Genomic DNA, 19,005 nt, shown 5'->3' with positions numbered 1-19,005 from the left:
TCCTGTCCCCGCTGGGGGGGGGACAGGATTTAGGGCTGCCATGATGGGTCATCAGAGTCCAGTGGCCAAATAGATGAATTAATTTCTCTGTCTCAATAGATTTTGTTCAGTTCTTCCGAATGATCTCTCCATATTGAAATAATATCTGGCACAGCTGCAGTGTGCATCATTTATTGTTATATTATTGCCTTATTACAGCTGCTTTTATGATCTCAGTTGTAACGGAGATTATGGTAACATATATTACAATATTTCATATTGAACCTTTATTTAAATTCATAATAAGGCAACGTGACAAGATAGCATACCTTTCAGTTAAAGAAAGGGCAGTAAGAATGTGTGATCATTCTTACTGATCAAAAATATTTGAAACTACTTCTAGAGAAAAATACTTAATATTCCAGCTGTGTGTGTGTGTTGGCTCTTATATGTGCATCATATGGCAAACCACCTCTGACGTCCAGATGCACTTCTTGAACTTGAGCATGGCTCACAGAGATCAATTTCCCGTCGATGAGACAAAAAATGTGAGAAATGACGAAAGCCCTTTGATGAATGTAAGCATTTTGTGTGCACAAAACCCACAATATACAAGTTCTTGAGCTGAATGCATCTGGAATCTGCCTCAGCATCAGCTCTGCTGCAGCATATGCTGGAGGAAAATGAAGCCTGCCATCCTGCTGTGATTACAGATAGTGAATTAACCACATCCCAGCACACATAGGAGAAGTTTGCCTTCAGCACTTTATGACAGCAAGAAGAAGAAGAAAAGCTTTCTGACAGATATTCTTTCTAAGCTTGCCTAACATTGTGACAGGGTCTATTTTAACAGAAACCACAGCCAATGCTGTGCATATATTCCACCGTTTAATCTCAGCAGTCCTGCAAAGTGCTTAACAATGTGTCTCGCATTCACCCACTGACAGGAATGCCATGAGAAAGCAGCATCGTGCTCAAGGACACACACTAATAAATAAATAGAAATAGTAACTATGTACACATGTATTCTATCCTGGTCTCCCAGGTGTTACCCAACATCAGCATCAGCAGCAGATTCAGCTTACTTCCTCTGACTTCTCTGACGTCATTTTTGCACATCAACAATAAGAAGCTGCACTGGGTTGTTGCTGTTTTGTTATCACAGACACCCTAAATTACGTTCTAGATGCGCCACTGCTCCCAGTTTAGCTCGTGGCCGGTCACTGCGCATGCGTAAAGCCCGGTGTCCGGTGTCAGGCTGTCAGCAGCTGTTGAGTCCATGAACGGCAAGACCGAGACAGCGAATTAAACACACCCAAATAAAGCGTGCGGACCAGGTTCTGGACCGGCTCAGAGACGAACAGGTCGGGGCGGATTCAGCAGGACCAGCTGGTGATCTGCAGCTGGAGCTAACAGGCTAACTGACAGCGGACCGACAGCTCTTATCTAACGGGCTAACGGACAGGCCAGCGGCTCGTGGTAACCACGCTGCACCGTGCGGATCCACCTCGACCCGATCTAATTTTTGGACTTTCGGAACCTCCTGCAGCCGCATTGTTTACGGAGTCCAGCGGCTGTTTTTTTTGTGAAGCTCGACCGGGTCGAGGACGCTCGAGAGCCGTCAGAGCACGTCAGCCCGGACGGGATAGACGCTCTCTGACCGGTTCGGACTGGGGACCGGGAGCCGAGATGCTGATAGGTAAAGTAGACTGGATTTAGTTCAGTGTTCCGGCTCGATACAGTTAGAGTCAACGCTAACATGCTAAGCTAGCTCGCATCAGCTTGAGGTACCAGGCTGTGACACACACGGACTGGGGTTTCGGGTTCCGCCAACTTCAATGCCAGACTCCATTCGAAAAATGTTGCATTTAAGGGGTTTTGCCTCTTTATCAGATAACTGTCGAATTCTCTGACCTGACTTAAGTCTCAATTTAAATAAAAACGTCTGCTGATAAATTCGGCACACGATTGAGCCTCCAGGTGACACTTCATTAACTCAAATCTCTAATATATTTCATGATTGTCGCCTCTGCACCACCCCATCCCGGGTTCAGGGTTATGGAGAACAGGATCTTTGGCGTTATGGTTTTCGGTCATAAACGTGCAATCTTGTGTTATGTGTTTTCAGGTCGTACTGTAGGGTTGTGTCAGGTTACCATCATCTGGTGCTGTTTTCTGTTTTAATAGTTGTGTAGGTGCTACACAACTATTAAAGATCCCAAATTTAAGAGTTTTATGAATGGTGTTTGGTTCGTGTTCTGCTGTTTTGTCGTGAATCTAGGGAATATATGCATGACAGCTGGTTACAATGTGTTGGATATTTGTAGCAGTGATGTGTGTGTACTATGTACTGTTTTCTTGTATTTTATTAATTAGTATCAAACATCAGAATAAACAGTAACATGTAATCTGGCAGTTTTACATCTTTACGCAAATTAAACTATACAATATACAAAAGATTACTTTTTGTAAAATGCTGGTAACATAATGCTTATCTAAATTATCTAATATTTATGGAACAGACTTATCAGTTATAGTGTTATTTTAAAGTATTTTGATTATTTATTTATGATGATTTTTTTTTTAACAGGAAGGCTCACATCACTGGATTTTCACATTTTTAATGGTGTTTGTTATGTGATTGAACCTTGTGTTAATGATGTATTTTAAAGACGTTGTTCCTCCTCTCAGCAGCAGTCGGTGCCGGATCCGGAAACCCTGCCGGCACGGGCAAGAAACACCGCCGCAGAGGCAAGAAACACCGGAGAATTCGAGCCGAAGAAAACCGGTAAGAAACCAGCAGAGACTGTAGACTGGATCAGCTGCTTACCCCATACACAAAGTCACAGGCTAAATTTAGAGGCGTGTCTTAATGTGAGTGCATGTGGGTGCACTCCAAGAAAATTGGTTTTAACTTCCTGTGTGTCACCTCCATTCATTTAGAGCATTGATTTTTACTCCTTAATCTGATTTCCTGATCGCGTCATATTAACAAGTTCTGAAAAGTTTGAGCTCATTTATCTTATCAAAGAATCATCTCTGGTGTCTTAATGAGCTTTCATTTTTTCTAATTTGTGTAACTTTGAAGTTCAAGATTGCTTCATGTTATATTTTTCTTTAATATCACAGAAACACATTAGAACCAACCTGTTCATTTTCCCCTTGCCTGAACTTAACCAGCATCTTCAGCTGTGGGGAAACCTTTTTAGATTTTCTTTATTTCTGCATGAAAGTGACGTTATACAAGTTCTAAAACTAGACAAAAATAACCTAACTAAATGGATAAAATGAAAATATTGTCATTTGTTGTTGATTTATTTTCAGAAAATGACTCAGTATTATTTATCTGTGAGGGGAAGGTGAAAGTGTGTGAGGGATTAGCCGTAGATTTGAAGATGAACTTGTTATCAGATGTTTTTTATTCAGTGGGATTGCAATCAGGTGTGAGTAAGCCCCGCTTTTTCCCTTGCAGGTCATAGATCTATCAAAGTGTGGTTATCATAACCCATGTTAATGTTAATGTTCATAAGCGTGTCATCACTGTGCAACGTCGGTGCACATTCTCCACACATTATGTGGAGGAAACAGAAGGCTGTTTGAGCAGTGCTTTGTAAGTGGATGAGCCTGTTACAGAACTTTTTAGGTTTAACTTTGGAGCATCATCTGTAGAAAAAGGAAAACACTGCATTTCAGCATACGAACCTAATCCCATCTGTGAAACATGGTGGCAGTAGTATCATGGTTTGGGCTTGTTTTCTGAATTCTGAATCATGCCAGCAAACTTCGAAGGATAATTTCAGGAAACCTGAAATAGGAGAAAGTCGATCATGCACCAAAAAAATAAGCATCAGCATACACACTGTTAGTGCAAAGAATGATCAGAGAATAATGGAGATGGCCGTGAAATAATCGGAAGTGAGGCGTTCACGTCAGTTACATGAGCTAAAGTTTGGACTAAAAACTCCTGCAAGCCGGTGTGCAGGACTAATCAAGAGTTAATATTGTTTCCCTTTTATTTATATGTAAATAAATCAACAGCTAAGACCAATATTTATGTTGAATTTGGTTAATATGGTTCTTATTTCTACCTCTATGACATGTTTGTGCAGAAATATAGAAAACTGCAGATCAGCTGTACCAGAGTAAAGCTCTGAGTGCACAGACAGTCCTTTTTTTTTTTTTTTTTGCACTTTTGTCATCTGTTCTTTCTTGTTTTGTTTTGTTTGTTTTTTTTACAGAAAATAAATCTTTTGAATCTCTGCGTTGATGGTATTTGAAATCCATCACAAAAACAGTCTCAGCACACTCTTTTTCTTTTTTCCCCTCTGCTCTGCTCTCGCGGTCCATCTCTGGGAACACTTCTGTGCTCTTCACTGGCACCTCTCTCTCACAACTACTTAAATTCAAGGACGGTCGTTACTTACAGTATCAACACTGTAGTTAAGGATAGAGAAGAAAAATTTAAAGAAGATGGTTTTTGTAACCTAGCACCAACAATCTCTCTCGCTGTGGACACGGACCCTAACAAAATGAGTGCAACATCTGCACCTGAGTGTTTCTGTTCTGCTAATATCCAGCTGTTTATGTTTATGCAGTTTAAGAAGCCCCCTCAGTCCTCATGTCTAAATGTGGTCTTTTAGCTCCTGTCTCTTTAAGACCACCTTGCCCAAAAGCCCATTTTCTTCTGATTGGCCAACTCCAGGAAGCCTGCTGAGAGGCAGTACTTGTAGTTATCAGGGGTACTCACTGATATCTCACAGTGTATGATAGTCATTGTCATTGATCATGGAACCATACGTTACAAACTGGGCATCAGGTTGCGTTTAGTGAGACTTCTGTTGAGTCGACCCCTGCTGGTCATTAGAAAGAATGCAGGTGAAAGTACTTTACCTTTTCACACTGAGGCTATCGAGTCACTGGCTGTTTTGGAGACTACACAGAGCCTCGTTCACATGGCCTCCCAACCATTTACCTTTGACTTTATGCCTCTGCAGGTTTAAACTGAAGAACAGCTACCACGTCAAATGTTTAGTATTTTTACTCCTGAGCTGTAAAATGCTGACGAGGTGTTGTTGTCACCGTCCGGGGCAGGCAGCCGGTGTTGATACCCAAGTTTGTGAATGTGATAACTAAAAAACGAGGTGACGTAGTAGCACCTTAGGTGTATCTGCTAAAAATCTCAAAGGAGTTCAAATCTCAGTGATCTTGAACTCGAGGTCAAGTTTTCTGAATATCTTGTGAATGTAATAACTCTATAACAAGGCGATGTATCATTTTGAAATTGATACCATAGGTGTGTCTACACAGAGGCTGAGGGGTAGCACTGGCGGTTGGCAGTATTTTAAATATTTGACAGGGACAAACAAAGTTTTTACTTGTGCACAGAAGGGGAAAGTCTCTGTGGAGCCATCCAGCCTGCCTTCTGCTATCTGCTACCTGGGTCTGATTGAAAATGAGTTGATTAGTAGGTGCTGATTTCCATGCGAAGTATTTGGAGTGATGGAGAACAAGCTCAAGTTTTTCAAAGTTTGCTGGTAGCTTTGGTTTTTCAGGTAACTGAAGAAACAGTAATACAGACGTTAAGACGAAGCAGATGTCTCCTTTCATGGTTCATGGTTGGCATTGCACTGGCTGAGTAATGACCTTTAATTTTCCATGACTGAAGAGCTGCCTGCCAGACCGAAGTGAGGGCATCAACACATGTGACAGTTAACTCAATCAGACTGGGTATTTACTGAGTTTAACTGCCCACGAATGAGGACTGACAGATTTCCAGTGAAAGTTTTGAGCTGTGAGTCTTGTCGATAAACAGCTCGTCACATAACGACACACAAAATGTCAGCGAAACAGCTAGCCTGCTGCAGGCTTCCTGCTAAGCTAGCTGCTGTCCCGCTGACAGAAACAGGTTTGGTCTCAGCCTGAAGACACTCAGATCCAATAATAGAACCGGAGACTGAATTATGATCCCACAACACACACACACACACACACACACACACACACACACACACACACACACACACACACACACACACACACACACACACACGTGCGCACTTCAGTCTATTTCAGTACAGCTCAGGCAAACTTCAACAATGTCCATGACTCAGATATGATGGAAAGCAGCTCTGTGTGTGTGTGTGTGTGTGTGTGTGTGTGTGTGTGTGTGTGTGTCTGTGTGTTAGTGTTATTTGATCTCTGCAGGTTGTCTGTGTCCAGAATGAGATAATTACTGAGCTTGTAACAGTCCACAGAGCTAAGGGTTTAGTCTTTTTGTTTGTTTGTTTTTGTTTTCAAAAGTTTTTAAAATTATTTTTACAGAAACAAACAAAACAAACTGCTTGTCTGATTCCACCCACGGCAGTTCGTACACCAGCAAACAAATACACGCACACACACACACACCTGCTTCATTTCAAAAAGCACAAAATAAACTTCTCCAAATCTTCATCCAAATGTCAAAAAGAGTCCTTCGACCTTCATATTTTACTGTCCGCATCTTTTTTGTGTGTACGAGGTTTCACCTGATTTGTCGTGTGGTCTGAGAGTTCATATTCCTGAAACGTTTCCAGTAACTTTTTGACATTTCAGCGACTGAGGTTCATCCTCGTTGGTTTATTTTTTCCCAGATTTAAAGGAGCTTTTCAAATTTCTTTGAAGTAGTCTTCTTACACATGAGTTACTCCCTTCTCGAAGTCTTTTAATCTTTCCACATGGTTGAACACTGTGAAATTATCATTATTATTTTTGTTATTATTGTATCAACTGGGGTTCTTCCTGGCTAAAAATGTGCCTTTTGATTGCACTTAAGCACGACTGGCCCCCTGGTCGTATATAAAAGCTGCATAATGATGAGACACAGAGTCTTTGTTACTTTATTCGACTGAAATCTCGGCATTTATTGGTGTTTTTAGCCCTTTGAGAGACACAAAGGCATTTAATTTAAAATTTAATTAAAAAAGTAGGTTTTTTTTGTCACTGTCCATTTTTGACTTTTGGTGGATGAAACATTTTATAAATAAGAGAAATCCTGATCGGGCTCACGTAGCTGCCACTTGTGTGAGTTTGTAGCTTTCCCCTGCAACCCATGTCTAAGATTCACAGCTGAATTATCTTTAATACTTTTGTCAGCAAACTAAATGTCTAAAAAATGTCCCCATAATTCTTGCCGATTATGAATTTTCTATTTTTTATTTATTTATTTTTTTTACTGGGAGTTTTCTGCCCTGTATTCTCAATCCACTCAATATACTCTACTTTCTTTTACCATCAGGTCTGATGACCTCTGTAACCTTCAGACTCTGGATGCTGACAGCAGGGTACCCACAGCACTCCCACAGACCGCTCTGCCACCCCATGAAAGCACTCCAGACACAACCACGCCGCATGGAAACGCGTTAGCATGTCCAGAAGATCCCAGAAGCACTCCAGACACAACCACACTACATGAAAACATGTCAGTATCTCCAGAAGATCCCAGAAGCACTCTAGAAGTAACCATACTGCACAAAAGCGCATCAAAATCTCCAGAATATCCCAGAAGCGCTTCAGACACAACCACACTACACGAAAACATGTCAACATCTCCAGATGATCCTAGAAGCACTCCAGAAGTAACCACGCCACATGAAAACACCTCAGCATGCTCAGAAGATCCCTATGAAACCACCACGGCACCCCACCAAGAACCTCCACAGGAGCCCATACGAACACCCCCGTTAACCACTGAAATCACAGCGCTGAATGCTCCCCGTACGCCGTCACCACCTCCCCTCCAGATCTCATCACCATTTCTAGGCACAATAATTTCCCCCGAGGAACCCCTGGTACCTCCTCAAACTGCCCTCAGCAGCTATAAGTTTTGCAACCGGTCACCTCCTGCAGCTTCTCCACATTCTCCTCACAGTCCCAGCCAACCACTGCCAACTGTTACTCAGAGTAATAATACCCAGGATTCCTCCAGATCGCCTCACAGAACTCTTCTGTCCGTCACAGCAGACGGTCAAACAGAGCTCTACAAATCGCCTCCTACCTCACCGCACACGGTTACCCACAATGCCTCTAAGTCCCCGTCAGTGTCTGCTACGCATCCTGCCAAAGCTCCTCCCACTCCTCCATTAAGCCCCTCCCAACCCGATCCTTACCTGCTGACCTCAGTGACCTTTACGTCCAGTGTCTCCTCCCACCTGTACTCCCCCCTCTGCTCCTCCTCCCCCTCTTTCATGCGCTCTCTCGACTCTCTGGGACCTCCCATTAGCCTTCCTCCTATGATGCCAACGGCAACCCATCAACTGACCTCACCTCCTCCAGCTATGACCCCGCCCCCTCCAGAGTTAACCCCACCCCCAGCCCAGCTGCTGGGCTCTGATGATGAGGAGCAGGAGGACCCGTCTGATTACTGTAAAGGTGAGAATTTATCAGAGAAACCTCAGGAGTCCATACTGGATCCCTGCAAGAGTAAAGATCTGACGTGGGTTTAAAATCAAATAAAAGCTTTGTTTTCTTCTCTTTCTGTGCGCTCCAGGTGGCTACTACCCTGTGGATATTGGCGATCTGTTTAACGGGAGGTACCACGTGGTCAGGAAACTAGGCTGGGGACACTTTTCCACCGTCTGGCTCTGCTGGGATCTGCAGTATGGCACACATGATGTTTTGAAGACAGTTCGTTGGCTTTTTGCACGGTTTCTGTTGTCACATGATCTGAATGTGTGTCTGATTCAGGAAGAAGCGTTTTGTGGCGCTGAAAGTGGTGAAGAGCGCTCCTCATTACACTGAGACGGCTCTGGACGAGATCAAACTGCTGCGATGTGTGAGTGTTTGCTCTCTTATGCTTTCTCTAAACAACGGCAACAACGTGGGCTGTGGCTCAGGTAACCAGAGTGTCTGTCGGTCCCTCCAGGTGAGAGACAGCGACCCCTCTGACCCCTACAGAGAAACCATCGTCCAGCTCATTGATGACTTCAAGATCTCTGGAGTCAATGGAGTGCGTATCCTTTAACCAAGTTTTCTAATTTCTTTTTTAAAAGATTTATTTTTCCATCTTTCAGAATGACGCTACACGCTAATTAGTGGTCAATATAAAAAATGACCCCCTTGTTTGTAATTTGAAAGTTCAGTCGCTGCTGTGGCACTTACCTCCAGCATTCCCCATGTAGCTTTTTCATACTGGAAAGCTGACCAGTCGCTGTTGTTGTGATTCATTGAATCATTCAGCGGCTGTGCCACAGTCTGGCCCTGCAGTGGGACAGACATGAAGACCTGTGTTATCCTTTCATTGTCTGTGGATATACACCACAGTGTTTCGGATCGACACAATCCTGAGCCCTGTTACTGCGAATGTGAAAAGTCACAGGTCTTTCGTTGCACAGTTGTGAACAGGAATCCTTCCTCTTCGCCCTTAAGGTCGGCAGATTAAAGACATCGAGAAGAAGAAGAAGAAGAAGAAGAAGAAGCTGAGAATGAATTAAACTCTTTGCTGTACTTTCCTGATTATTATCAATTAATAATTTTTATATTTGTTGAGGTATTTTAAGGTGGTGTTGTGTAAATCTATGCAGGCTGAAGGCATCATATTAAAGCAAATCTGCTGGTTCTGTTCTGGAGATTCACCAGCACACGAAGAACCGGTTAGCGAGCCGCTATATGAAGCTCAGCGAGGCTGCAGAGCAGGACAGATCCATCCGTGAAGGAGACTTGCTGGAGAGGAAGCTGATTATGTTTTTCCATTCGTTTTTACCAAGTAGACTTGGTACTTGTGTGGTACTGTTTAATAATTAATTTTAGAAAGAGCGGGCTGTTATTTTCCTCAGCCGTTCTCAGATGTCTGTATGGTTCTGGAAGTTTTGGGCCACCAGCTCTTAAAGTGGATCATCAAGTCAAACTACATGGGACTTCCTCTGGCCTGTGTCAAGGCCATCATCAGACAGGTAGCGCATGCAAACAGATCTATACAGTATATATACAGTGACTTGGACTTGCTGACCCGCATGGACTCGGCTGTGCGCTTGCAGGTGCTGCAGGGTCTGGATTACCTCCACACCAAGTGTAAGATCATCCACACTGACATCAAACCAGAGAACATCCTGCTGGAGGTTGATGAGGTTTACGTCAGGAGATTGGCAGCTGAAGCTACTATCTGGCAGAGAGCTGGAGCCCCACCCCCTTCTGGATCATCAGGTGATCAGCTGCTATGTGATTGGTTGGAACTAGGAAGCATTAATGTCTCTTGTTAAGTGTTAGGAACCTGCTAATGAAGCTTTTGTCAAGTGTTTTCCAATCAAAGTGAGAAATCGATCAGTGAGCTCAGTGATCAGTGACAAACAGAAATGTTTAATGCTAAGACGTGTTACACACAGTTACTGGGAGCTGTGGTTTCCACTCCATCCAGAGAGACATCTACCTGCCTGTCTGTCTGCTTTCTGAGCTGTCTCCTTCTCCTTTCTTACACAGCTCTAACTGCACTGTTTCTCCTGTCTCTCTGTTTTCCTCCTTTTCTTCTTCCTGTTTCTGCCGTTTCCTCCCTGTTTGTCTGTCCCTGTGTGTCTCTCTCTCTCTAGTTAGCACGGCTCCCAGGGATCTAGAGGTAAGTGTCCAGATGTGATGCCTACTGTATTCAAGTGCAACCTCTAAACACCTAAGTCAGGGGTGGTCAACTCCAGGCCTCCAGAGCCGGTGTCCTGCAAGTTTTAGATGTGTCCTGGATCCAACACAGCTGATTCAAATGGCTAAATTACCTCCTCAACATTTCTTGAAGTTCTCCAGAGGCCTGGTAATGAATTAATCATTTGATTCGGGCGTGTTGACCCAGGGTGTTATCTAAAGCCTGCAGGACACCGGCTCTCAAGGCCTGGAGTTGGCCACCCCTGACCTAGGATATCTTTTCCTTATCTGGCTTCAAATACCCTAAAATCATCAATCAGGCTAAGCAGTCACGTGGAGCTTATCGGCTTGATACGTTTAGTTTGAATCACCACAAACTCCAGTGGCAATTGTTTGGCAGTATGTAGTCGACTGGAAACATGGAAAGGTCTACTAGCATATTTTTATATGCAGGTATAGTGTAAAAAAGCACTGTATTAATGTGTGAGTGTAAAACAGTGTGAGTGGCCAGTAAAACTGGAAAGCCCTGGAACCAGTCCTGTTAAAACCAGAAAAAAAATCAGACTGTGTGAATTATTAGACTGATTGGTATCACCGTCCCAACACTGAGGCACAGCAAGATCATTTTTAAAATAATTATTCTTCAGCTCGTGTTGAAATGTGAAAGCAGGCATATAAAAAAGTAATAAATGTAGAAGCTCCCTTATTCATGAGAGGTCGCCACAGCAGGTAGCTTCACACCAGGGACCTTTTGCATGTTACACTATGGAGCCACAAGTAGGTAAAAAGTTCACAATCAACCTGGTAATACGCTGGTGTGCAACTAAAAAGGGTTTGCTGTTTTTATATGGAGCAAAATGGCTCTAAGATTACTTGCTGCCAGTGGGACAGAAATTTAGGCAGGAATTATGTTTTCACTTCTGCTGAGTACTGTATCTCTCACTGAAGCTAATCAGGAATGAAAAATTATTTGGGTCTCAAAAAACTGGAGAAACTCCTTCTGCGAGCATTATATGTGCTGCATACCTGCAAAGAAGGGGTGGGGAACTCCAGCCTCGAGGGCCGGTGTCCTGCAGGTTTTAGATCTCACCCTGGGTCAACACACCCGAATCAAATGATTAGTTCATTACCAGACATGTTGAGGAGGTAATTTAGCCATTTGAATCAGCTGTGTTGGCTCAGGGATATATCTAAACCCTGCAGGACAGCGGCCTTCGAGGCCTGGAGTTCTCCCACTCCTGCTCTAAGGTATCTCAAACAGGATAAGTTATCCTGCTGCTGTTCTCCCATAAGAACTGCGTTTGTGACACTGAAAAGATGAGTTCAAACCTGAAGTTACCTCACTCAGCCTCAGATCCTGCCTTGTAGTACAGGTATCAGATACGTTATAGCTGTAGTAAACTACTGCAAGCTGATTGGCCGAAGGTCAAGAAAAGGCACTGTGTGCATGGGTGTGTGTTGTCAGTAACAACAGGCGTGTGTTTGAGCGTCTTGATTACAGAAACATAAAATTGTTACTGTTGTTGTTGAAGCCTCACTGTCCCGCTGCCTGTCTCGCCCTGTGTGCGCACAGATCGGAAAACTGTCTAAAAACAAGAAGAAGAAGTTGAAAAGAAAAGCAAAGCGACAGCAGAAGTTGTTAGAGGAGAGACTGTTTGATATACAGGTACAGTAGCACTGCAGTAATAGTACTGTGAAACATGCTGCACCAGTCCTCCAGCAGTACTGCAGGGTTAACTCTTCTGTTTGTGTGTTCAGAGGATGGAGGAAGAGGATGGTGTGCTGCAGGCTGAGGATGCAGACAGTATCGGTGAGTGTGACCGTTAGTAAAGGCTGAAGTAGAATTTGTTGTCTAACACAGTGTAAATACGGTGTTTCTTTGTTCTTAGGCTCTCTGGTTGTCAATGGCAACACGTCCTGCTCTATAGCCAATAGCAAAACCAGCCCAGAGTCCAACTGCTCTTGGTTTGAGGATGGGTGTAACGGCCACGCCCCCGGACGGTTCTCAAGTCCCGCTTCTGGCCTATCAGGGTTCTCCAGCTCAGTGATGTCAGCAACGTCTGAATCGGCACTTTCTACTCAGTCCGGATACTCGAGTGGACGAGAAGGTTGGACACGCTCACACGTTTCAATTTAATACTTCACCTTTAGTCATCGTTTGTAGTCTGTTTTTGTAGCAACTGAGAGATTTTTGGCCCATTCTCCCTAGAAAGACTTCCAGTTTTATATTTCACTACTATCTTTCTCACACTGCTCTAAGTTATTCTACAGATTTTAGGATAAAGAGCAGGTTCTGATCAGGGGACTGAGGACCAGCCCAGGGAGGCATCCCCTACAATGATATGATGATGAAGCTAAGGAGTTGCTCTACTCTTAGCTCCTCCCACAGATCTTTCAGAGGAAGCTGATTTGTGCTCCTTGTATCAAAGTGATCCTCAGACTCAACAATTCAGACAGCCCACTGTCCCCAAAATTCTATCCAAAAATGTTCTGTACACAGCATAAGCTAACCACACTTGATGGGACTTCTTCAGCTCAATGGTTGGTTAGGGAACTCTGAACTGGAGGTGGAACGTGGCCCATTTGTACTCTCAGAGTCCTGTAATCTCTGCCAAATGAAAGTTTAAATCTCCTGGACTGGGACCTCTGCCAAACGCTCCCACTCCACCCTCGCTATATGCTTTAGTATGCCAGACATGCTCCCCCACCTCATGATCCTACTCGCCGCCGAGTGGTGATCTTTTGACAGTTTGGCTCGTCTTCATCCAAACAGCTGAAAGAGTTACAGCCACAGGTCCGATGATGCAGTCAGAAAATCTAGAATTGAGTGGCAGCCTAGGATGTCCTGTTGCTAACTGGACTCATGATGAACATGCTAATGCTCAAACATGGTGTTATGGGCAAACTAATCCAATAATAGAACACCACCACCCCGGACCACCAGGTTTGTCCACGTGACCACTGAAGCCACCCAGCAGAAGTTCTTCCAGCACCTCACTCAGTGTCTGCAAATTAGCCAAATCCTTCTAACTGCTGCATTAACACAAACAGCAGTTAAACCAATCAGGTTTAACTGATTTTTTTTTTTTTTTTAAATTTCAGCATTCAGCGCCTCCGACTTTGTCCTGAGTCCTCTGGATTCCCAGAACGCAGACAAGATCAGAGTGAAGATCGCTGATCTGGGAAATGCATGCTGGGTGGTGAGAATCCTTTTTCACGGTCATCTCTTCCTCTCGTTTATTTTCCCGTCAGACCAATCAGACGGCTCCTCTCTCTTTTCCAGCACAAACACTTCACAGAGGACATTCAGACCAGACAGTACAGAGCTCTGGAGGTTCTGATTGGAGCAGAGTACGGACCCCCGGCTGACATCTGGAGCACTGCCTGCATGGTACACGTACTCACTGGTGCAAAATACATAGACATGCTTTACATGCGGGATTTTCCCCAGTCTGACTGTTACAGCATATTCATCAGACCATTGTTGTATGTAGCCATTAAATGTTGTCCCTGTGTATAAATAAATAGGCCTTTTATTTCGAAAGCAATTCCCTAAAATAAACGAGATGAGAGCAGTGGTGTGTGAAACAACTCTGCCTAAACTCTGTGTTTTATACACGGTCCCTGCACGATCCCATTTCCATTAAAGTCATCTGATCTGGATAATTTGATGAAGATTGTTTGTTTCAAGGTTGATCTGGCAGATTGTTTATGAAATGCAGTTTCTACCCATCTGGCAACACATAAAAGTTGCTGATCTGTGTTTTTCTATTATTCTGACTGGTTTGAGGGTCACACAGTAATGGGAGTGTTGGCTGTCACTGTACAAAATGATGCTCAGAAGAGATTTTGCAAGTCTCAGATTTGGTGTGGTGGTGTCAGTTCAATTTTATTTATATAGCGCCAAATCACAACAAAAGTTGCCTCAAGGCGCTTTATATTGTGCAGTAGATACAGAGAAAAACCCAGCAATCATATGACCCCCCTATGAGCAGCACTTTGGCGACAATGGGAAGGAAAAACTCCCTTTTAACAGGAAGAAACCTCCGACAGAACCAGGGTCAGGGAGGGGCGGCCATCTGCTGCGACCGGTTGGGGTGAGAGAAGGAAGACAGGATAAAGACATGCTGTGGAAGAGAGACAGAGATTAATAACAGATATGATTCAATGCAGAGAGGTCTGTTAACACATAGTGAGTGAGAAAGGTGACTGGAAAGGAAAAACTCAATGCATCATGGGAATCCCCGGCAGCCTACGTCTATTGCAGCATAACTAAGGGAGGTTCAGGGTCACCTGGTCCAGCCCTAACTATATGCTTTAGCAAAAAGGAAAGTTTTAAGCCCAATCTTAAAAGTAGAGATAGTGTCTGTCTCCTGAATCCAAACTGGAAGCTGGTTCCACAGAAGAGGGGCCTGAAAACTGAAGGCTCTGCCTCCCATTCTACTTTTAAATACTCTAGGAACAAATGGGAGGGAGAGCCTTTCTCTTTTCAGAAAGACATCTACTGTGATAAAGTCTACTCTCCTGCTGTGTAATCAATTATTGTAAATGTAAATGTTATCAGGAAATGATCAGACAGGACAGGGTTTTCAGGAAACACTGTTAAATGTTCAGTTTCTATGCCATATGTTAAAACAAGATCTAGAGTGAGATTAAAGTGGTGGGTGGGTTCTTTTACATTTTGAGAGAAGCCAATTGAGTCTAATAACAGATTAAATGCCATGTTGAGGCTGTCATTTTTAGCATCTACATGGATGTTAAAATCACCCACAATAATTATTTTATCTGAGCTCAGAACTAAATCAGATATAAAGTCTGAGAAATCAGAGAGAAACTCTGTGTAAGGCCCAGGTGGACGATAGATGATAACAAGTAAGACTGCTTTCTGAGTTTCACAGCTGGGGTGGACGAGGCTAAGCATCAGGCTTTCAAGTGAATTAAAAGTCTGTCTGGGTCTTTGGTTGATTAATAGGCTGGTGTGAAAAATTGCTGCCACACCTCCCCCTCGGCCTGTACTTCGAGGTTTCTGGTAGTTAGAATGACTCGGGGGTGCTGATTCATTTAAACTAACATAATCATCCTGCTGCAACCAGGTTTCTGTAAGGCAGAGTAAACTGTGTAAACTTTACTGCGAGCTCGGTCCTGAGACGTTTTGCTTTAGGCACATTTAAATTCACTTGGTATTCTTATAGGTGCAGGCAGCAGACCTTCTGATTGCGTGCACTGATCTATGCAGAGAATGTACACACTGCCACCCGTGTGTCCTTCATCTGTGTTTCCCTGACAAGTTATTGATGTGTGATTCAGTCAGTGGTCACATGACTAAATGAATCATTGATTTTGGTGTTTCAGGCGTTTGAGCTGGCAACAGGAGATTACCTGTTCGAGCCCCATTCAGGAGAAGACTACACCAGAGATGAAGGTACTACTGCACAGCTGGCAGTACACTCAGCTGTAACCCACACACACACACACACACACACACACCCACACACACACACAGTACTGTAGTGTTAGACTGACTGTGTTTACACTACCTCAGTGTGACTTTTCACTGTGTGTTCAGATCACATCGCTCACATCATCGAGCTGCTGGGGCCGATTCCTTTGCCCTTCGCTTTGTCTGGCAGGTACTCCAGAGAGTACTTCAGCAGGAGAGGTGAGACAGTTTACCTTCAGTGATCCTAAACTGTAGAGAAAGGGGGGGAAAGTTGGAACTCTTGTTGCAGATGGTAAAGCTTGGGAGTTTTTCCTGTCCTCCTTATTCAGTGAACCTGGTTGTTTTTAAAACCAGATGCCTCACTCTTCCTGTCTCAGGTGACCTGCGTCACATTTCCAACCTGAAGCCGTGGGGTCTGTTCGAGGTTCTGCTGGAGAAGTACGAGTGGCCACTGGACCAGGCGGCTCAGTTCAGTGACTTCCTGCTGACCATGTTGGAGCTGCAGCCTGAGCGGAGGGCGACGGCGGCGGAGTGCCTGCAGCACCCGTGGCTGCAGACATAGATGCGCACGCAGCCTCAGGGGCTGCACGCAGAGACAGTCGGCGGTCGGGGAGGGTTGGATGCGTCTGAGTTCACATAATGTGGGAAATTGTTATCTTGATCATGTGTCTGCGCTGATTCCTGAAGTAACTGGATGATTGATTGATTGGCTGAGGCTGGATCCAAACTGAATCTGAGTCCTCACGTCTCATATGTGAGTATTTTAATATGTTCAGTATAATTTCTGATAGAAAACTCCACAGTTCTTCCAAGTTTCTCTTTTTTCTACATCGAACTTAAACCTGCGTCTCCTGCTGACTTGTTGTGGGACTTCCTGTGCTTAAATAAGAGTCAGGTGGACTTGAGTCCGAACAGGTGATGCAGCAGTAAACACAGCCTGTTTCTAAAGACCAGTTTAACCAACATGCAGTCTTTATTGATGTGTCCACTGAAGCCGAAATAAGCTGTACTCTTCCTCCTTTGATCTTCCTGTGTTGATTAAGTTTGACTGTGCGGAGGTGAGTTTTTTGCCCTCCCCGAGGTCAAACGTCAGCGATCAGGGCCGTCCTGCTCCTAACTTTTATCAGCCGCTCGCAGACGTTTTTATCTCTTTATGCACACCTCACAAAAGTCTGCATTTTTGCAGGCTTTGCTTGAGGATATTAGCGTAGTGTTGTGACGTTAAATATAGTTTTAGTGTTAATAAGCATGGGAAATGACGTTTAGTGTGTTGGTTTGCGGCAGAAGGAAATGCAGAACTGAATCAGAGCACATCAAAGTTCCTTATATTAAGAATTTTTTAAAAATGTACATTTTAATATTTATTAGTTACGTTTCATTCACTGTAAGCGAACGACACCAGTGAATGCCAGTGAAGTGTGTGAGGGCGTTTGATGAGCGAGAGGTTTTTGTTTTGTGTGTTTGCTGCGTTGGCACCTTTGTGTCGACTTTACTCCAGAGTTTGGATCTGTTATTAGTCACAAAAATGACGGGAAAACTAAAGCTGGGCTCGCGTCCTAATCTGCTTCATCCTTGTCTGTCACTTTCAGTAAAGCAAGGATATCTCAGCTCTGAACCTTTTGCCATTGCTGTTCTTCCTCCTGCAGTTTTCTATAAGCAATCCACTGCTTTCAGCCTTTTATTTTTTATTTTATTTTTTTAATTAAATATAAAACTATGCTGAAATGCTACAATGAGCCTAGCCGGTGTTGACGAAGCCTTACGGTGGAAACATTTGGATTCAGCCTCAGTCTTCTCACCTCTGCTGACCTTTGGCTCGGTTGAATGAGCGAGTTTTAAGTTTCCTTCCTGCACTTTGTCTCTGTCCCGGTCACTCGGCTGCATTTCTCTGATTTCTGCTGAGTTCATATTTAACTGTCCCTTTGTCACTTCCTGCTGAACCTGTGAGATGATGATTATTGATTACTGATCAGAGACTTCTAGGACTCGTGAATCTCCCTGATGACTTTTGTTTAGATGAGCACACTGTAGCTTCCCGACAACAGTTGACCCCCACCCACCCACCCCGCCCACACTGACCACAGTATTATTGATGATGGTATTGATCTTTGTAGCTGAAGGTCAAACCGAATTGTCCTCTGATGACCTCTGACCTCCCCTGTTCACCTGCCCTCACCTCTTTCTATGTTCATATGATAAATAGTGCCTTGAAATAACCCCACCCCCTCCTCCCCATCACATTGATATAATAAGGTTGTTTTTTTCTACATGTCAGTGTGGAATGTTTATTCTGTGAAAATAAAGATGAACGAACACTCACCTGACTTTTAGTTGAAGCTTTATTGATCACTTGCAGTATATGCTGGGTTACTGCTGTTTATCACCTCCTTTATATGCATTCATTATTTCATGGCTAATTCTTCTTACTTTTTAAAATCAGTCATTAGAAGAAAAACCTGAAACTGAAGACGTTGCCTTTGATTGAAGCCGTTCTCACTGCTTTATAACCTCCTGAGATGACGAGAGACGTCTGCTTATTTCACTGCATCTGCTTAATTTGAAGGGGAGCCTGCTTTTCAACACATAAATCAGTGTACAAGAAGCCGGGGCTGATTCTGTGTCAGAGCCGGATTTAGCTGCTGATGGGCCTGTGGCAGAAACTGATCCTGGGAAAACACCACTTGCAGCTGCAATACATTCCAACTGTGGTGGGCTGGTTAAGGCCTCGCTCACACAGGCCCAGTGACCGATCAGTGACCCCCCCTCCCTATTTAGGGAAAAACGTGTATTCCCCAGCTGGTTGGTGAGAAATGCAACTGGTTGCAGAGAAAGACACGGGCCAGAAGTTGCTGTGAGTAGTTCAACTACAGGTGCCTGTAGACTAAGCTGCTCGCGTTCACTCAAAACAATGCTTGCATTTCGAGCAGATGCATTTGCAGTTGACTCTGCTCACTGCTAAAAATATATTTTTTCCTTTAATGCAAAGT

At 43.8% G+C, this 19,005-nt stretch overlaps 1 protein-coding gene across 2 annotated transcripts; it reads left to right on the top strand.

Annotated features, from left to right (window-relative positions):
• The first annotated feature begins 1,029 nt into the window (after nucleotides 1-1,029).
• srpk3 (SRSF protein kinase 3) lies at nucleotides 1,030-18,342 on the top strand. Of its 2 annotated transcripts, none has more exons than XM_040022627.1 (17): nucleotides 1,030-1,678; nucleotides 2,671-2,767; nucleotides 7,253-8,385; nucleotides 8,504-8,612; nucleotides 8,701-8,788; nucleotides 8,879-8,966; nucleotides 9,799-9,905; nucleotides 9,990-10,155; nucleotides 10,536-10,561; nucleotides 12,152-12,244; nucleotides 12,337-12,388; nucleotides 12,468-12,686; nucleotides 13,681-13,778; nucleotides 13,862-13,969; nucleotides 15,931-16,000; nucleotides 16,145-16,237; nucleotides 16,396-18,342. In XM_040022627.1, exons 1-17 carry the CDS (start codon nucleotides 1,669-1,671, stop codon nucleotides 16,578-16,580), a joined length of 2,742 nt encoding a protein of 913 aa, XP_039878561.1. In that variant the 5' UTR covers nucleotides 1,030-1,668; the 3' UTR covers nucleotides 16,581-18,342. The 2 variants fall into 2 exon arrangements, with proteins under 2 accessions (XP_039878561.1, XP_039878563.1); XM_040022629.1 differs by having other exon boundaries at nucleotides 1,031-1,678; nucleotides 2,674-2,767.
• Nucleotides 18,343-19,005: the final 663 nt, after the last annotated feature.

This window comes from Simochromis diagramma, unplaced genomic scaffold (genome assembly GCF_900408965.1).
Source record: "Simochromis diagramma unplaced genomic scaffold, fSimDia1.1 OVJJ01000308.1, whole genome shotgun sequence".
NCBI lineage: Eukaryota > Metazoa > Chordata > Actinopteri > Cichliformes > Cichlidae > Simochromis > Simochromis diagramma.
Note: the sequence above shows the minus strand (reverse complement) of the source record. Positions and strands in the feature narration are given on the sequence as shown.